Source organism: Scardinius erythrophthalmus (genome assembly GCF_964197995.2).
Source record: "Scardinius erythrophthalmus genome assembly, chromosome: 11".
Lineage (NCBI taxonomy): Eukaryota > Metazoa > Chordata > Actinopteri > Cypriniformes > Leuciscidae > Scardinius > Scardinius erythrophthalmus.
In genome coordinates, this window is record NC_138231.1 from 27,817,056 (window position 1) to 27,838,837 (window position 21,782).

General features: G+C 38.8%; 1 protein-coding gene across 1 annotated transcript in view; it reads right to left on the bottom strand.

Annotated features, from left to right (window-relative positions):
- The window catches only part of LOC308698101 (uncharacterized protein C14orf132), a 32,687-nt gene extending 18,064 nt beyond the window's left edge, over positions 1 to 14,623 (bottom strand). Inside the window, exon 1 of the mRNA XM_081377951.1 lies at positions 14,409 to 14,623. Coding sequence (XP_081234077.1) covers positions 14,409 to 14,435 — 27 coding nt within the window. The 5' untranslated portion in view covers positions 14,436 to 14,623. The remainder of the gene's footprint in view (positions 1 to 14,408) is intronic.
- Positions 14,624 to 21,782: the final 7,159 nt, after the last annotated feature.

Here is a 21,782-nt window from a genome sequence, read left to right on the forward strand (position 1 = left end):
TGCTGCAAGGAATGAGCTGGAGCCGATGAAAAAGACTGAGATTAACATTGCCCCAGAGCCTCGACAACCGTCTGACCAGGTGTGTGAGCCGGCAACACTGTGCACCGCTGTAGGAGTCCTCGTTGATTATGAGGGAATGGAGTGGAGCCCCGCCCACACTCCCGCCACAAAAGGTGGAATGTGTCTGGATGATTTATTTTGTTGTTTTAATGAGGACCGTGTTGAAGAGGATGATTCCCTACCCCTGCTGATCCTACCCAGCCCTGAATCTCCAGTCTACCCGCTGGTTCTGTCCAGTCCTAGTTCTCCTGTGTCTCCGATGGTTCCATACAGCAATGGTTCTCCAGTACTTCCAGTATGCCCTCCCTCTCCTGCCTCCTCTTCAGATCTCTGTCAGTAACTCTACCCAGTCACTGCTATCTCCGTCAGTCCCTCTGTTCCTTCTCCACCATCCCTCTGTGGTGTGGATCCATCTCGGGCCGGCCGTATAACAGCACCGTCTGGATCCCCTGGCTCAGCCTCCAGCCACTGATCCAGTCACTCCACTTCGGCCTGTCGTCCAGACTCCTCCGCACTGGTTCCTTCATCTTGTGGGGCATCATCTTGGCTGGACTCTGGATTTCCACCAGACTCCTGCTCCTGGCTTCCCCCTGGCTCCTTCCACCCTCCACTCCCCCATGGACTGACTACATTGCCCTGGACTGTGTTGGTTTTTCCTGGTTTTTCCACACCCTCCAGCCAGACCCCTCTCCCTGCCTCCTCAATTAGACTATTTACGGCATGAGGACACGCCGAGGGGCTTGCTGTAACGTGTATGCTTTGTCCAGTGTTCCCTGTGACCTAGTTTCGCTGTCTGGTTAATTAGGGCCCAAGCCCTGAAAGGGCGAAGGCCCTATTGTTTCCGTAAGGATTATTATTTTTTTTTTTCTTCATTATTTTTTTTTTTGCCTTTTTCCCACTTTTGGGGCCCTTAACATGCTCAAAAACTCTTGAAATTTTGCACACACGTCAGAACCTGCGGCCATCAGGGCCGGGCTGAAGCTGGTACTGGGGCGTGGCAGGGGGGCTCGACAGCGCCCCCTGGAATGGGGTCCGAAAACTTGGTCCATAAATCAAACACGCTTGCATGTAATAATATGAAACTCAGTACACATATCGATCTCATCGGGCCGAACAACTTTCGTGCTCTAAGTTTTACAAAAGCCCAACAGGAAGTCGGTTATTATACGTTGTTTGGAAAACGCATACAATGGAATGTGAAATACTCCTCCTAGGGATTTCATCCGATCGCCACCAAACTCGGTGAGAATAAAGTCAAGACATTGAGGATGAATTCTTGCGAACGGATTTTTGATATCTCGAACGGTTTGGCCGTGGCGAGGAAACGAATTTATGGCGAATAATGGGACACAGGAAGTGTGTTATAACTTCTGCATACATTAACTGATCTTGATGAAACTTCAGCAGTGTGTTCGTTGTAAGAGGCCGATCACATGGATGTGACTATTGTGAGTCAAAGTTATAGCGCCACCAACTGGCAGCAGGAAGTGTGTCACTTTCAAAATGCTTTGAAGTCACCCTCTTAATTTTACCCGATTTGCTTCAAACTTTCTGTGTATAATGTAAACACAGGGCAGATGTAGACCTGTGAAAGGATTATTGATATCTTAGATACTGTTGCCGTGGCAACACATCAAGTTTTAATATTCTTTTCGGATGCGTTTGAGACTCTTAACATGCTTGAAATTGGATGAAACTCGACAGACACATAACACTTATTAGCCAGTAGACATGTGAAAAGTTTCAGAAACGGGCGTGGCAGGGGGGCTCAACAGCGCCCTCTTGAACAGGGTCTGAAAACTTGGTCCATATATCAAATACGCTTGCATGAATTAATATGAAACTCGGTACACATATAGATCTCGTCGGGCCGAACAACTTTCCCTCTGTCAAGTTTCACGCCAGCCCAACAGGAAGTCAGCTATTATGGGTTGTTTGGAAAACGCTTGCTGTGGAATGTGATGTACTCCTCCTAGAGAATTCATTCAATCACCTCCAAACTCAGTCAGCATGAAGTAAAGACATTGAGGATGCTAAATTGCGGACGGATTTTTGATATCTTGAACGGTTTGGCCGTGGTGAGGAAACGAATTTATGGCGAGAAAAGAGAGACACAAAGTGTTATAACTTCTGCATACATCAACTGATCTTGATGAAACTTCAGCAGTGTGTTCGTGGTAAGAGGCCGATCAGATGGATGTGACTATTGTGAGTCAAAGTTATAGCGCCACCAACTGGCAGCAGGAAGTGTGTCACTTTCAACATACTTTTGACAAAAGTGGGGGGGTTAGTTTTAAATACAGTAAAAAAAAAATGTTTTTATATTGTTCTCATCAAGCCGGACAACTTTCTAATTTACATTCATTAGCTCAGAGCAAAAGGAAGTCAGATATTTTGGTCTGAATGTGGATTTTTTTGCAAAATCAGCCTATGAATTTTTAGCCACTCCTCTTAAACTATTTATTTTATTCCCACCAAACTTTTTCAACATGATGAAAATACATTAAATATGCTAAATTGTGAACGGATAATAAATATCTCAAATGGTTTTGCTATGGCGAGGGATTAAAGTAATGTCCAAAAAGGAAAAACTAAAAGCCTCAAATTTTCTAAAAATGTAATTATATACCATTTATTTCTATATAAAAGTATACAAACATCACAACTAAACATTTTATTATTTTTTTTCAATTTAAGAATGAATTTTAAGTTTAAAAACTGCCAGAATGGTTGTTTAGTCTAAACAATACATAAATAAAGTCAAACATAGTGCTATACTGCCCTCTTGTGTTCAAAATCAGGTAGGCCTATTATATCTATATAAAAATATACTAGGTATGTGACGGTGAGAATATTTTACCACCGGTTAACTGACGTGTGACACCGCTGGGGGCTTTTTAATCGCTAACTTAAAAACGAAAGTAAAATATGTTCGTCCGCACTGACATTTATATTGGTTGAGCGAGTGTTTCAAATGAATTCCTATGGAAGTAGGAATTAACTGAAAAACGTTCACTCTGTTCTGCTCGTTCCTCGCCGTGGACGTGCACCCTTATGAATGCCCGTGCAGCCATGAGCATTTTAGTTTCATTTTAAAATTAGCGCCTTTCGGGGGGTGGATTGCTTGAAATTATTTTACAAAAGCACAATTTTGTGTTTTATTGCAACTGTACACAAATATAAGTTAACACTTTGCAGTTTGAATGTCGTCCTGTATAATGACGGAGTATGTTTTTATGTGTCTACTGTTCAATCGCGCCCACGCCACACACACACACACACGGTTTACTATCTTTGTGGGTACTCTCCATGGACTTAATGGTTTTTATACTGAACAAACTGTATATTCTATCTCCTCACACTAACCCTACCCCTAAACCTACCTATCCCATAAAACTTTCTGCATTTTTACATTTCCAAAAAAACTCATTCTGTATGATTTATAATCTTGTTTACCCATGGGGACCTCTATTTAGGTCCCCACTGTGACACGAGTCCCCATGAGTCTGTGTGCATTCAGGTTAAAGTCCCCACCGGGATAGAAAAACATGAACACACACACACACACACACACACACACTCCAGCATTACAATCTTGACATCGCAGCCTGTTCATTATAGCCTTAATAAAATATAATAATAAAATAGTCAACCTAACATATAAAAATTACACTGCTCTAAATAGTCAGTAGTACAATTCGTACATTCAAAGTAAGCACCGCTCGCTCCACTGTGATGTTTCCAAGCAAATTTTTGCGCATGTGAAGAGGATGATTTTTTCCATCAATATTGGAACACGAGTGAAGAACAAAGCCTATAATAAAGAATAGTTTAGCATCCAAATACATCGCAAATGTTGAAACATTTTGATTCTGATGAGAGGGTTACGTGAGCCCAACACTTCTTACTTTCATTTTTACTTTTACATTAAATTTAAAGGATTTGTTGTGGAATATTTTGAGTGTATCATAAAATCTGAATAATAAAAAAAAAATAATAATAATAATAATAAAAAAAAAAATGAATGAATGAATGAATAAATAAATATATATATGTATGTATATATATATATATATATATATATATATATATATATATGTATATATATATATATATATATATATATATATATATATATATATATATATATATATATATATATAGCTGCGAGCAGCGATGAAGGGCCAAAGCCGGCGGCACCGCCACCCTAAAGGCACCGGGGTTGCGGTGCCACCGGCTTGGGCCCGTAATCGCTGCTCGCAGCTATATTTATTATTATTATTATTATTTTGTCAACCTTTCGGGCACTTTTGGGGCCCTTAACATGCTCAAAAACTCTTGAAATTTTGCACACACGTCAGAACCTGCGGCCATCAGGGCTGGACTGAAGCTGGTACCCGGGCGTGGCACGGGGGCTCGACAGCGCCCCCTGGAATGGTGTCTGAAAACTTGGTCCATAAATCAGACACGCTTGCATGTAATAATATGAAACTCAATACACATATAGATCTCATCGGGCCGAACAACTTTCGTGCTCTAAGTTTAACACCAGCCCAACAGGAAGTCGGTTATTATACGTTGTTTGGAAAATGCATGCTGTGGAATTTGATGTACTCCTCCTAGGAAATTCATCCATTCGCCTCCAAACTCGGTGTGCATGAAGTCAAGACATTGAGGATAATAAATTGCGGACGGATTTTTGATATCTCGAACGGTTTGGCCGTGGCGAGGAAACGAATTTATGGCGAGAAAATAGAAACAGGAAGTGTGTTATAACTTCAGCATACATTAACTGATCTTGATGAAACTTCAGCAGTGTGTTCGTGGTAAAAGGCCGATCACATTGATGTGACTATTGTGAGTCAAAGTTATAGCGCCACCAACTGGCAGCAGGAAGTGTGTCACTTTCAAAATGCTTTGAAGTCACCCTCTTATTTTCACCCGATTTGCTTCAAACTTTATGTGTATAATGAAAATACACGGCAGATGTAGACCTGTGAAAGGATTATTGATATCTTAGACACTGTTGCCGTGGCAACACATCAAACTTTAATATTCTTTTCGGATGCGTTTGAGACTCTTAGCATGCTTGAAATTGGATGAAACTCGACAGACACATAACACTTATTAGCCAGTAGACATGTGAAAAGTTTCAGAAACGGGCGTGGCAGGGGGGCTCAACAGCGCCCCCTTGAACGGGGTCTCAAAACTTGGTCCATATATCAAACACGCTTGCATGAATTAATATGAAACTCGGAACACATATAGATCTCATCGGGCCGAACAACTTTCCCTCTGTCCAGTTTCACGCCAGCCCAACAGGAAGTCGGCTATTATGGGTTGTTTGGAAAACGCTTGCTGTGGAATGCGAAATACTCCTCCTAGAAAATTCACCGTGTCCCCTCCAAACTCGGTGTGCATGTAGTCAAGACTTTGAGGATGCTAAATTGCGGACGGATTTTTGATATCTCGAACGGTTTGGCTGTGGCGAGGAATCGAATTTATGCCGAGAAAAGAGAATCACGAAGTGGAATAACTTCTGCATACATTAACTGATCTTGTTGAAACTTCAGCAGTGTGTTCGTGGTAAGAGGCCGATCAGATGGATGTAACTATTGTGAGTCAAAGTTTAGAGCGCCACCAACTGGCAGCAGGAAGTGTGTCACTTTCAACATGCTTTTGACAAAAGTGGGGGGGTTAGTTTTAACTACAGTAAAAAAAAACTCAGTTCATATATTGATCTCATCGACCCGGACAACTTTCTAATTTAAAGTCATTAGCTCTGACCATCAGGAAGTCAGATATTTTGGTCTGAATGTGGATTTTTTTGCAAAATCAGCCTCTTAATTTTTAGCCACCTTTATCTAAGTGGTTTATTTTATTCCCACCAAACTTTTTCAACATGATAAAAATATATTAATGATGCTAAATTGTGAACGGATAATAAATATCTCAAACGGTTTTGCTATGGTGAGGGATTAAAGTAATGTCAAACAAGGAAATGCTAAAAGTCTCATTTATTCTAAAAATGTAATTATACACCATTTATTACTATATAAAAGTATACAAATATCAGAACTTAACTCATTTTATTCTTTTTTTTTTCAATTTAAGAATGAAGTTTAAGTTTAAAAACTGCCAGAATGGTTGTTTAGTCTAAACAATAAATAAATCAAGTCAAACATAGTGCTATACTGCCCTCTTGTGTTCAAAATCAGGTAGCCTGTTCATTATAGCCTTAATAAAATATATTAATAAAATAGTCAACCTAACATATAAAATTTACAATGCTCTGTTTAAATAGTCAGTACTACAATTCGTACCATTCAATTGGTAAGCACCGCTCCACTGTGATGTTTCCAAGCACATTTTTGCGCGTGTGAATAGGAATAGGATGATTTTTTTCCGTCGATATTGGAAAGTGAGTGAAGTACAAAGCCTATGATAAAGGATAGTTTAGCATCCAAATTCATCGCAAATGTTGAAACATTTTGATTCTAATGAGAGAGTTGTGTGAGCCCAACACTGCTTAATTTCGTTTTCATTTTTATTTTATTTAGTTTCAGCTTGTTTATAGTTCTTTTTTAATTCTTGTTCCGTTCTCAACATCGTTGAATTTAAAGAATTTGTTGTAGAATATTTTGACTCTATCATAAAATCAGATTAATTCACTCGTTTTAGTGATTCCCAAGTTATTTTTTCATTTAAGTTTTTTCATTGTTTTAATCAGGTCAGGCAAGTAAAATTATCTGTCTTGTCCCTTACATTTTTATATAATATATATACACTACTGTTCAAAAGTTTGGGGTCAGTAAGATTTTTAATGTTTTTAAGCAAAGTTTCTTCTGCTCACCAAGGCTGCATTTATTTGATTAAAAATACAAACAAAAACAGTAATATTGTAAAATAGTATTCCAATTTAAAACATCTGCTTTCTATTTTAATATATTTTAAACTGTTATTTATTCCTGTGATCAAAGCTGAGTTTTCAGCATCATTACTCCAGTCGTCACTGTCACATGATCCTTCAGAAATTATTCTAATATGATGATTGATGCTCAAGAAACATTCATGATTATTTTAAATGTAGAAAACAGTTGTGTACAGTCTTTGATGAATAGAAAGTTCAAAAGAACAGCATTTATCTGAAATCTAAAGCTTTTGTAACATTAAACACTACCGTTCAAAAGTTTGGGGTCAGTAATAATTTTAATTTTATTTTTGGGTGAAAGAAATAAAATAAATCAATACTTTTATTCATCGAGAAGGAGTTAAACTGATCAAAAGTTACAGTACAGACATTTATAATGTTAAAACAAATTATATTTTAAATAAATGCTGTTCTTTTGAACTTTACATTCATCAACGCATTTTGAAAAGAAATCTGTACACAACTGTTTTCAACATTGAAAATAATAATATTTATTGACCATCAATCATCATATTAGAATGATTTCTGAAGGATCATGTGACACTGAAGACGGGAGTAATGATGCTGAAAACTCAACTTTGATCACATAAATTAATTACAGTGTAAAATATTTTAAAATAGAAAACAGCTGTTTTAAATTGGAATAATATTTCACAATATTACTGTTTTTGTTTGTATTTTTAATCAAATAAATGCAGCCTTGGTGAGCAGTAGAGACTTCTCCTAAAAACACACACACACACACACACACACACACACACACACACACACACACACACATTATATATATATATATATATATATATATATATATATATATATATATATATATACATATATAAATACATATAAATATATATATGTTCCGGGGGTACCGCCACCACCGGTGCCTGGGGTTGCGGTGCCACCGGCTTGGGCCCGTAATCGCTGCTCGCAGCTATATTTAGACATTATTCCTGTCACTTCATCAATTATCTCATTAGTTCCCTTTGTTTGCTCGGTGTATTTATACCCTGTGTGCTCCCTCATTCTCTGTTCGTTTTCGTCAATGTTAAGTTGTGTTTGTGTTAGTTTTCTATTTGAACTCCAGAGTTTTGTCATTAAAGACATTTATAACTAATCTCCTTCGTCTGCGTGCATGTACGCAACCAACTTGTGACACGTATTTGGCTATATGTCCATTTAATTTAGAGACATTTAAGCGTATAGCCTATTGTGTGTAATTATACACTTGTTCAAAATAGCCTGTATAGGCAGATTGTTCACATGATGTAGGCAGACGTTTTGTATTGTTTACATGACGGATGCACATTCTCATCTTTTTTTTTTTCCTTGTTGGGCTGCTTGTATATTTTTCTTAAATGCATAAACTCAGAATGCATAATGGTGGTTTGATTGCTTGTGTTACATGATAAAGTAAATAATTTGTCTACATGATGTAGTAGACTTAAAGTGGGTGCAGATCGGGTCACGGTCTTTGTGAATTTGGTCGGGTACGGATTTAAATTAGTGCTGCTGTTGGATAACAGGATGGGTGTTCTCTTAACTACACTGTAAAAAATTTGCTGTAGTTTTGCAGCTGTTTGCCAGTAACTTACTGTAGATTTAAATTTATGTTATTTACTGGCAACAGTTTGTTCAAAGTTAAATGAATATTAAACATTAACAAGTCTTTGTCTTTAAAGAATAAAATTATAAAATAACAATCTAATGCAAAGCATTCTGGGAACCAGAAATCTTCATCAACCTTTTTCTGTTTTTTTCCTTCAGATTTTGGTTCCCAGAATGCTTTGCATGAGGATGTTATTTTAGTTTTATTCTGTAAAGATAAAGACTTGTTAATGTTTAATGTTCATTTAATTTTGAACAAATTGTTGCCAATAACATAAATTTAAATCTACAGTAAGTTACTGGCAAGTAGCTGCCAGTAATACTGTAATTTCTACAGATTTTTCTAACAGTGTACTGCAGGTGCGGGTTTACCAAACAGGACCCTTGATGGAATCTGGCCTAAGGTATACCAATACTATGGTATACCATCACTGTATGATAGCAACTGCCACAAAATGATACTAGGGAATTTTTAAGATGACCAAAACATCTATTTTATGCTTTTGCGAATTTGTATGACCTCATTTTTACGTTTTTGGTACAATCTGCTGATGCCCCAGGCCCCACTGAAGGCAGTGTTGTATAAAGTACTAGAAAGCAATACTTGAGTAAAAGTACAAGTATCATACTAGAAAAAGACTTTGGTAGAAGTGAAAGTTACCTTTTAGAATATTAAAGTCTAAAGTCTTAAAGTATCTGATATATACTGTACTTAAGTATCAAAAGTAATTTTCTGATATTTAATGTACTTAAGTAATTGAAGTACAATTTTTTTTAAGCAAGCGGTTAGAACTTTGATTGTGAACTTTATTGTGGCTTTATTGTGGGGTTGGTGGGATGTAAAAAAATAATCTTGCATCACAATATGCAATATTGACTAATTTGGATAAATATTAGGTACACAAGATAGGCATTCATTTTTCTCAAGAAAAAAAAAAACTCACCTAATGCTGTAAACATACAGAGAGCCCTATCAGATATAAATATAATGCGGTTTTTTTTTATCATAATAACAACTTTATTTAATGATATAAGTAAAAATATAATAAATATGTAATATAGTACACATATTTAGATAAATACTCTCTATAGCTCTTTTTTTTTCTAGCCAACTAACGTGCTATAGCCTATATTATGGTCATCAAATGGCTTTCCTGAGGTAAATGTTATGTGACATAATTGTTCTCCAGCTGTTGTACTGACCCTTTCCGCAGTTGAAAAACACTGATTGATCGATATTATGTACGATGATGAATATACATTTCGGTAAGTTGTAGCCTAACGTTACTGTTTCTTTTAACATTGTTCATTCGTGTTTATTTACTATTAGCTAGTAGAGACGATCGGTTCACGTGCGCTAGGGATCTGTCACGTCACATTTACAAGCGGCAAAACGGTATTTATTTGAATTTCGTAATAAAATTGACAGAATCTGAGATTTTTTTTCTATCATAACTAACCTGCTCTGTCTAGTCTGTCGGTCTCCGTGTCCTCTTTGCTTCGCGATTTTTCTGTGCGTGAGAAAATGGATGTGTGGTGTGAGAGCGTGTGAAAAGTGTCAATTGCGTGTGTCTCGCGGTGAATGCGTGAGAGTTGGGAGCTCTGTGTCAAGGTGGTCGTCTACGTCTACGATAACGGGAGGTCCTCCAGTAGGTGCTCGTGCTTCCGTGGTGGTTTCAGTTGTGCTTCCTCCTCCATTGGCATGGCAACAAACAACCATTACGCTGAAATAGAGCGTGCGCCGTGCGGAGCGTGGAGCTAGTATCTAGGAGCAGTGATTCGCCAAACCTCCCTTATTGCAGTCGCACACATTTCTTTTGATTTTATTTTGTAGTAACGAGTAACGAAGATGCTTAGTGGAAATGTATCGGAGTAAAAGTATACATTTTATCTTGGAAATGTAGTGGAGTAAAAGTGAAAGTTGAAATAAATTTAAATAGCGAAGTAAAGTACAGATATGTGAAATTTCTACTTAAGTACAGTAACGAAGTATTTGTACTCCGTTACATTACAACACTGACTGAAGGTTAGGTTTAAGGGTGGATCATCATGCTTTTTTTCTCATAAAAAGTAAACGTTCACCAATTCGGCAAAATGTAAAATAGTCAATTTTAATAAATTGCTAGCATGTTTAGCACATTGCTAGCATGATTTAGCATGTTGCTAAGGTGAATAATTTAATAACAATTACAGCATGTAGCCTATACTATGCCTATGGTCAGTGAAAACAACAGTTATGCTCAATTTGGCTACCTAGTAAATGCAACAACAACAAAAAGGTCACTGTTTTAATTAAAACTGTTTTAGATTTTGACTATATGTATATCTCTAAGTAAAATTTACCTGAGGGTCTACCGATAATAAATGTGTAGATGCATTTTTTTTTTAAAGAGAAATAACTCAAAATAAAAAGGTGGACCCAATTTACATAAATAATAGGCGATAAGACTGATGATATATTGAGCATTACCACTAATACACAAAGACAGAAAAAAAATACGTCAATTTCAAATATGCTTTTAAAAATTCTAATGCAAATGCAGTATGATTAACTACATAACTACATTTAACAAAAGGTACCAAGGGCCAGGTGAAAAAGCCAAAGCATGTGTTATCACTGTAGTGTATTACTAGTACAGAGTTGTCCCAAAGGAGAACTGCCCACAAATGTGTAGCATGCATTAGGGATTCAGTGACTGTCAGAGAGTCTACAGACAGACCCAAGGCTAAACCTCGGCAAAGCATTCACAGAAATAAGACATAGTAAAGAATCAAAAAGCAGCCATGGGCCAATGGGGAAATAAAGGAAGCCGATATGCATGTAGTGAGGTTCAAAGGCTGATGAAAAGGTGCACAGGCGAAATGAGTATATTTTTTTCATTTGCTGGAAACAAGGGATGCAGATGACAGGGAAACCATTCAATGTGGACTGTAGAAAATAGCACAAACTAGCACTTGGAGTGTGTTGAGAGCAATAATGTTTTTGAAGGCAGATGGTGTATTTATGGCATTTCCAGATGTGACTAACTGGACTGTGATAACCAGTCAAACTTTTACTTGAAGTCACGAAGACTAAGAATTCTGCTCATGACATCTTCTACACTGGTACTATGAATAAATTGTGTGAACCAAGCAACACACCAACACAAAAAAAGAAGTAATCTGAGGGCACATCATATGAGTAAAACAGCATTTTATGTTGGTGATACCCAAGATTAATTACCCATCTAAAGGGCTCGACGTCTATGCCAAAGATTCATATAACCAAAAGTTATCAGACAATATAGAGCTAAAAGAATAAGCCACTTTCTCTTTAATATCTGGCTTTGATGAAGGCAGCAACACAGGTGCTGAAAAGCATAGATGACCGATATTGAAAAGACTTCAAGTTCGTTACTATGGAAGTCAACAGTGCTTTTCCAAATTCCTAACTGTTAACACATAATTGATCAGATTTAGAACGCTCTACATAGTCAGCAACTTACAAAAATAGTGCTGCACACAGGAAACTCAACTTGCAATTGAGTTCATTTCACTAAGTCCAAATATGTTTTACTTTATACCTCAAAATCTTAGGTGAAAGAATGAAAGTGAACCATTTCTGAAAGCCTGTTTTGAACAGGAAAGAAATTAGTTTTTCCATGCATTATTAGTACAGTACTCTATGTATAAGTTGCATAACGTTTTGTAACATCACTGATATAGTTTAGCTTGTTCCCCCCAAAAAATAGCTCCACCATTCTACACCATCTGAGCAAAATGAAGCGATTTAATTAAAGGCAGATATCCAACACTATCTGAGATAAATGAGGCAAGTTGGATAATTAGTGGAAATCTCGTTAGCAATCAGGGCCATTGTGAGAAACCACGGCCATCTTTTATCACCTGTCAAAACACATAAAGCCAAAGATTAATTTGCATCAAGGGCACAAATGTGGGATGAAACCAAACTGAAAAATCATTAAGCCTTGAACTGCCGAATATTTGGATTTGGCCCAACTCTAAAACTCTCCACTGAGAGTATTTATAGCATATAGAAACTAAGACCTCAAACCAATTTGTACAGTCACTTGGTCGGTTCTGAAATAGACCAGACTTGACATTAGTCAAACCAAATCTTACCTATCAGACATGACTTTATGAGGGCCATGTCTATTCTTGGTGATAGCACTGTTCTGGCAGGCTAATTTTGAGCTATAGCATGGCTCTAAGTTAGTCACAGCCATTAATATTAAAGCTTCTGCTTCTAGGCTGTCAAGAGAAATGACACTGAGAGAAGACACAACACTAGTGGAGAGATCACTCTTTGATGCCCTGCAACCTATCTCTTTCTGGCCTTTGATCAAATTCATATACTGCACAAACTACACCTAAAGTTATTTCCATAGCCCATCCAGTAAGAGGGAAAAGGTTATTTAGTTGCACTCCTGGCTGATGTTGCAATGATGTTCACTTCGCTTGGATACATCCTTTTAAATGACTCTGCCAGTGCAATTTTCTGATGTCGCTTCAAGCAAAACTCGTCTCGCTCGTTTGCCTACAAGAAAGTATTCATCCAAAACAAGCACTGTGTGTGATCACATAGGATTGGCTTAGAAGTTGTTGTTTTTTTCTACATCAAACTCCAGTGAAATGGCTGCTATGGGGGAGTTTTCTTTTAACAAAATTTCCTCTGCTGCAGTGTTTTAAAAGACTTTATACTTTTGCCTTTAGACTTTTTTTTGCCTGCAAAGTTGCAAACACAAGGAAATGAACATGACTATAAGGCTTGAGCACTGCTGTTCTCTCCTATTAGCCTTTCACCAATAATTGCTTTACAGCTCATTACAAAACCTGCAGTTGTTCCTATAATTTCTTAATTTTATTGCTCTCTGGATCATGCACAGTGCACTCACATTCTCATGGTCTAATAAATTAAATAATCTTTAATCAAATTTATTAAAATTGCATACACAGTATACATGTTTAGGACTTATTTAATTTCAATAAATTGCTACTTGTTGCAAAATGAGTGGATGAAGCAATTAATCCAGGATCATTTTATGAGTACATTTACTGTATGCTTTTGGCTTATATTTTTATTTAATTTATATATATATATATATATATATATATATATATATATATATATATATATATATATATATATATATGTATACACACACATACACACACACATATCTATATCGTCTATCTGTCTGTCTTCTCTTATGTATTTATTGTGTATCAGTAAGATCGCAGTCACTGTTTACTAAATAGCAACTAGATAATTTGATTGTATTATATAAAACTAATGGTTTCTGATTGCAACAGTGACAATAAGTGCAACTGATTTTTTTTTAAGTAAAATATTCTTGAAGTAATAGCTGTCACATGGATACAGGTTGAATTTTTAAAGTGCGTCAATAGGAAGAATGAGTATTTGGCTTGTCATGAACTCCACAAGTTGCAGAAATCAATGATCTAGGTTACCCAGCATGATTTGATAATGTTACAAAGAGCATCTTGAGCTTAATGTGAAAAAAAGAAAAAAAGCAGTTCAAACACTTAGTATCACAAAATGTATCTTATTATTAACAAGTACATAGTCATAACTTCTCTTTGTTTTAAATTTCCAGGAAATCCTGAAACTTTCTGTTTACTACCGTGTAAAAAACGTATTTTAAATCCCATTTTTACTGTTGTCTAAAGAGTATTGGACCCTACAGTATATACAATACAAATCGAATTAGTTTTGCTGATATGATAAGCTGAAGTTTGTATTGAGTTCCACATAAACTTCGAGATGAAGCGTGAAATGTCTTACCTGCGCGGCCATAAATGACAGATCCATGATAATTTGCTTATCAGAAGAATAACTAAAGCTTCAGGAAGGTCAGGTAAGCTCGCTTTCTGTGTCGTCTCTGTCCACGGAGGTAACCTATTTACTCCCAAATAACATCGTCGAGGTACAGCCTCCAGGTACATGAATCCTGAACATCTGATGTGCGTCTGCGATCATTTTAGAGACGGATCAACAGCGAGACGAGGATGAGACAGAGCAGAGGAGAAGAAACAAGAAGAGAGAGAGAGAGAGAGAGAGAGAGAGAGAGAGAGAGAGAGAGAGAGAGAGAGAGAGAGAGAGAGAGAGAGAGAGACCTTGTGTGACGCCAAGCGAACGTCTCGAAAAGATTTAGACAAAGCATTTGTAGATGCGCCACATGTATGAGCTCGAGATAGTAAGAAAAGCTCCTTCAAAGCCAATTATGTTCGATTTATCGTCACCAAAAATATGACTAGAATGTATTTCTACAGCCTTAAATGGTAGTCAACCAAAAACGTTATTTTACTATTTTCTAACAGTAAATAAATTAGCTAGTCAAATCTATTTAACGGAAAACATAGGCTATTTGGATAGAGGTACATAGCCTTTCTGTTCGTAATGGTGTGCTCAGGCACGAGACTTATGAATATGAAACCAAATGCAGAAAAATCATTTTATAATTAATACGGCAGTCAGGACGTGTCAAATATTTAATGTATCCGGATCCATATTGTTATGACAAGGCTACCATAAAAATATAATGATTTATTTATTTATTTATTTATTTATTTATTTTTTAAATAAAAAAATGTTGCAAATAATCAGCAAGAGGGGAGACTGGAGAAAAACTGGTGCTATTATGACAACTAATTTTGGCACCTTCTAACTTGTTGGCATCTTTCTAACTAATGGTAAATAAAAGCAATATGGTTTCAAAAGAAGGTCATTTTAAAAATGAATCCTTTTGGAATGCCATATAATCAAATTGTCTCTCTTCCTGGTTCAAGATTATAGTCAAAAACACGTTTGAGGAACTGGTGGTCTCAAGTCAGTACTTGTTGACACATGTATACAATCTGTTAATGGAAGATTATTGAAACGCCACACTCTCTCTGTTTTGTGCATGACAATAATCTGAATTGCAAATGCGAGAGGCATTCAAGTCTGTGAGCACGAATATGTCACCCTCTTGGCAGCTTAATGGGGTTTAGAGGACAGAATCGCTGTACTCTTGGTGAACTTTCGCACATTTGACCACAACATTCAAGATGTACCTAGCATGCCTTACGACAATGCATTGATGTGTGATGAACAAACAAGCATTAGATGAGCTGCATTGTGATAAAGAAGTGTTCTTATTTGCCCTGAATTGCTACTGTAGTGTACTTCAAATATTAATATAAATATAATATTAATGAAACAAAGGGCCACTTAATTGTATTAAAGAGATACTTCACCGCTGGCAAAATGGGCTTTCAATAAAACGTGGCTGTCTTGCTGTGTTCCAGACAGCTCGAAAATTTTCCCACCTCGTTCTGCCACGATACCACACACGGGAAACAGGGGATCCAATAGCAGTATGTTATTTTAATGGGCAATCCAAATCGTAGTCATCAGGTAGGGGTCACAATCCATATAATCAATCCAATAAACAAGAAACAAGAACAGGCTCGGAACAAAGTGAAAACAGACCTCAGAAGTGGTGGACATTAAACAAGGACTCCGTGACAAACACTGAAACAACCAGGGTATATATACACACAGAGAACTAACAATGAAACAGGGAACAGCTGGGAACAATGATGACATGGAACAGCTGAACACAATGAACACTCAGTGACAGACAGGAATTGTGGGGAATGCAGTTCATGAATGTGGATGACACCGTGGGGAAGAGGACCTCTAGTGGACACCAGGAATACACAAACCAGACACTGTGACATAACCCCCCCTCTACGGAGCGGCTACCAGACGCTCCAAGAACACACTACAAAACAAAAAGTCCAGGAGGGAGGTGGACTGGTGGAGGATCAGGGGGAGGGATGGGGGGCCAGGTCCATGAAGGGGAACAGAAACAGGAGGTGATGACTTAGCCGGGGGCCAGGGCAAAGCAGACGGCCCCTCGGGCGGCCATGGCGAAGACGACCCATCGGGCGGCCAGGGCGGAGACAACAGTCCATCGGGCGGCAAGGGCGGAGACTTTCCCTCGGGCGGCCAGGGCGGAGAAAACCCCTCGGGCGGCCACGGCGGAGACTTTCCCTCGGGCGGCCAGGGCGGTGAAGACCCCTCGGGCGGCCAGGGCGAAGACGACCCATCGGGCGGCCACGGCGCAGGAACTGGAACAGACACCAATGGCTCTGGAACTGGAACTGGCACCAACGGCTCAGGCACTGGAACTGGTACCACCCGCTCAGGCACTGGAACTACTGGAACTGGCACCACCGGCTCAGGCACTGGAACTACTGGAACTGGCACCACCGGCTCAGGCACTGGAACTACTGGAACTGGCACCACCGGCTCAGGCACTGGAACTACTGGAACTGGCACCACCGGCTCAGGCACTGGAACTGGCACCACCGGCTCAGGCACTGGAACTGGCACCACAGGCTCAGGTTCAGGAACAGACACAGACACAAACACAGACACAAACACAGACACAAACACAGACACAAACACAGACACAAACACAGACACAAACACAGACACAGACACAGGCTCAGGAACAGACACTGGCTCCGGCTCAGGAACAGACACTGGCTCCGGCTCAGGAACAGACACTGGCTCCGGCTCAGGAACAGACACTGGCTCCGGCTCAGGAACAGACACTGGCTCCGGCTCAGGAACAGACACTGGCTCCGGCTCAGGAACAGACACTGGCTCCGGCTCAGGAACAGACACTGGCTCCGGCTCAGGAACAGACACTGGCTCCGGCTCAGGAACAGACACTGGCTCCGGCTCAGGAACAGACACTGGCTCCGGCTCGGCAGCGGCCATCTTGTCCAAAGACCCAGGCTCGGCAAATGTGACGTGAACAGGCTCGGCGGCGGCCATCTTGTCCGAAGACACAGGCTCGGCGGCGGCCATCTTGTCCGAAGACACAGGCTCGGCGGCGGCCATCTTGTCCGAAGACACAGGCTCGGCGGCGGCCATCTTGTCCCCTCTCCGTCCGCGACGGCGAGACGGTGGCACCACTTGATCCTCCACCATCCCAGAGTCGAAGGGGGGCCATGGTGGAGAGCGGTGCTGGACTCCCCCTCGACCCACCAGTCCTCCGCGACCTCCACGGGTCCCACGGAAAACTACCAGGCGGGTTCCCCTAAACAAATCTCTCCTCTCCCGCTCGGCGGCCGGGGAAGAGAAGCCCGAAAACATACCTCTGGATCCTTCTGTGACGGAGTCCTTCTGCCACGATACCACACACGGGAAACAGGGGATCCAATAGCAGTATGTTATTTTAATGGGCAATCCAAATCATAGTCATCAGGTAGGGGTCACAATCCATATAATCAATCCAATAAACAAGAAACAAGAACAGGCTCGGAACAAAGTGAAAACAGACCTCAGAAGTGGTGGACATTAAACAAGGACTCCGTGACAAACACTGAAACAACCAGGGTATATATACACACAGAGAACTAACAATGAAACAGGGAACAGCTGGGAACAATGATGACATGGAACAGCTGAACACAATGAACACTCAGTGACAGACAGGAATTGTGGGGAATGCAGTTCATGAATGTGGATGACACCGTGGGGAAGAGGACCTCTAGTGGACACCAGGAATACACAAACCAGACACTGTGACACGTTCTTGGAAATAACATCTGGAATGCCACTCAAAGTCGGACATTCGACCTGTGAACTCAGGGTACATCGATCAACCTCAGCGAGAGGTTGCAAAATTTTCGGCAAGTCCTGCTAATGATGAGCATAAATATAAAAACAAACATTTGACATCAAGTTTATGTAGAAATACCTTAGTTTTTGCTTTTCGTCAGCTGATTTCAAAAGCGATTTTGTGTTGTTTTTATTCAGTTTTTGCAATAATTGACACAAAAATAATGGTCAGCATGTGAACTTGACGTCTGACTGCCTGGAACTCACTGGTCTGAAGTGGGACATTTAATTTGGGATATTCCCACATCCAACCTCATTAGTCATTAGTCTTCCTTTTTGCAAAATAGGACACCCATGATGCACTGGGCATGTTGCCGTCCAAGGCCCTGCCTGTCAACAGTCTGCTATACACTTACCAAGGTCAAATATCGCCTTGCTTTAGTAGGAAATACTTCTTAAACTTTTTGTCATAATGATGTCGACTTGTATTGTTCCCGGGTTTGTATTGAAAAAACGTTTGGCGGGAGTGAGTTTCGGTTTCCAGTGAAGGATCCAGCGTGTTGTAGGCAGTGGCTAAAGGCAAAAGAATGTAAATACTGAGAGAATGCCACGACAGAAAATCTGAAAAAACCTCCCTGTTTGTAGTCAACATTTCAAACCGGATAACCACGAAAATAGGTCACCTTTTGCATCACCCGGCGGACTTTTGCTGACAAATAAAAGTGAATTTATCGGTCCAGGTAACACAAAGAAAGAGTAAACATTGTCCATTTACATATACTACAGACACTGTAGCAATACAAATCGAGTTACACTTTAAAGAGAGTACATTTTCATGACTTTCTTAACACACGTAAGTAAAAAGTGCACTTTGTAATAACATTTATTTTAAAGTACATTTTAAATCATTGTTTGAATAATCTTTTGTAGTGTTTTAAAGAAGTACACTTGTGTTGATTAACATACTAAACCACATGTAGAGTACTTAATTATCATTTTAGGGGAGACTGGGAATGATTGTAAAACGGGGAGACTCCATCAATTCCCCCAATCAAGGATAACCAAAGTTAAATCAAAGATAAGGAGTAATTGATTGATCCTATTATCTTTTCAGTTTTTACTCACTTCCTCCCAGATCCTATATTAATGGTTGTCAAGGCTGTAAATAGGCACATGCAGATTTTATAACTGCATGTGATTTTAGAAAACAAATGATTTTAAGAATGGTAAGAATGGAATTATTTTGACCAAAGCTATATTTTGTTTAGTACTTAAACTTTTGCAGATAAAAATATTTTAATTATTTTAGATTAAATTGTTTTTCCTCAGGCAAAATGTGATACCTTTTTGCTAATACAGCTAGCTAAACAATGGCTGACACATTAAAAAGTGTTACAACCATGACCTTACTGTACATACAAGAACAGTTTCTTTTGAAGTATTTTACAGAATGTGTAGACATTGGAAAAGAAAGATAGATGGAGGTGTGCCTGCCAGTGTTTTAAAAAAAAGGAACTGATGAGGAAGAAGGGCAGGTCAGTCAGATCAGTTGCAGAGACAATATTGAAAGCCAATAGTGAGGATTCTGAAACCTCAGACAACGAAAACGTTTGTGCTGTCTGTATGTCAGCCATTTTACAACTCAAGACCAAAGGAGGTGTGGGTAAAATGTGCCCAATGCAGTCTCTGGGCCCACCGCACATTGACAGTGTTTTTCTTTACACAGTCACGCTGGAGTCAAGAGTTCATTAAGCATATAACGCTAAGGAAGTAAGTTCTAGTAATTTGTACACACATGCACACATTAACACACACCCCAGACAGCAACATACTGTCAGCCCAGATCCGGCCCACATCTGGTACACATGGATTCCACATGGCCCACATCTTGGTCGACGTCAAAAAAAAAGCTGGATTGGTGCCTTTTGAGGTAAACAAACGTGGATACTTTGTATAAAGGTTTGATCACTCTAGCTCGAAAATTCTGTGAGTTACAGATGGTGAAGTAAAAAGTCTTAGAACCATACCCATAACCAAACTTCGACTTGACAGAGACGCCGCTCCTGTATGCACTTTATTAGACGATGAGCAAATGTACATAAAACTAATCAATGTTATATAGCTCAACATGATGAAATGTTAGAATATGATCAGTATGTTATTTTAATGTTGATCTAGCTTACTGCTAGTCTCATACAGATAAACTAACACATAGAATAACATTATAACTTTCAACACACTCAAATGCAGTTTAGTGTGATAGTGTAGACCAAGTGAAACAGCACTGCGTTACCTCACAAGTTTAATTCGTCACCTGTGTGAGTAGTAATACAGCACTTAAGGGTAGTTCGGTAGAATGAAATGTCCTTTTATATCCGTGGGACTCGTGTGTGGCGCTGATATCTGTCCCTTATTAGCAATCGCGACCTGCTTCATACCACAGTCATGTTGAAAACATCAATGTATTCACTCATCCATAAACATTATTAGATCCTTCGGCATGACGGCAAGTTCCATAATCCCGCCTATGCCTTTGTTTTTGTAAGAAGTTAGCGACCCCTAGCGCCGAAAAAAAATTACATATTGTAGCTTTAAGTATATGCTTTTATAGCCTATTATTTCTATAATATATCATCTTTTTTTTTTTTAAGTGAAATATCATTCAAAGTAAGTAATGTGTAATTCTTTTTGCAAGTGCTGTCTGTTACATGTATGTTCTGTTTTGGTTTTGTTTCCTGTTCTCGTTTGCCTGTGTTCTGTGTCCCTAGTTAGTTTCCTTGGTTATTAATTTACCTTACACTTGTTCTTAGTTCTGTTCAATATCTCTCCCTGTGTATTTAAACCCTGAATTCTGTCTGTTCCTTGTCCGGTATAATTTATGTTGATGTGGTGTTTGTCTCATCCTGTGTTCCTGAGTTTGTATCTCCAGTGATCTATTTTAAGGAATTATTCTAGTAATTTCCTGTTTGTGTGTGTTTCTTACCACACCAGCCGTGACATTGTCCAGACATTGAATGCATAATATAACTTGAGCTGATACAGCTAAGCTGAGAGTTTGGAGGCAGAGGGACGCCCACAGCTGTTCTCAGAATAACAGGTCACAGCGCATCAATTATTAATGTAGAATCTGGAAATCCCTTCAGCCATCGATAAAGGTTAGGGCATATTTTCTGGTTAAATGTTTGTCTCATAGCAACAGACCTCTCTGAATGAAGTCTTTGGAGACTTTTTTGCTCATAATGTTATCCGAGTGGAAGGGTAGATCTAATGCCATTGCAGGCCTGGAAAGTGAACAAGTTTATATTAATTATATCATATTAAATAGATGATTCACCCTCCAGGCATATGTTTGTGATTGGGGTGTAGGTCATACAGTATTTTTTGATATGCATGAAAGCACATGAAATGAGAGCTTAGACAAATACAAAATTATGTTAAACAGAGGCCTGAGGCTATGGGAATAGCTAGTACCTATATATATATATTTTTTTTTTTGCGCTATATTTCTAATACACTTTATATACAGATGCATATAAA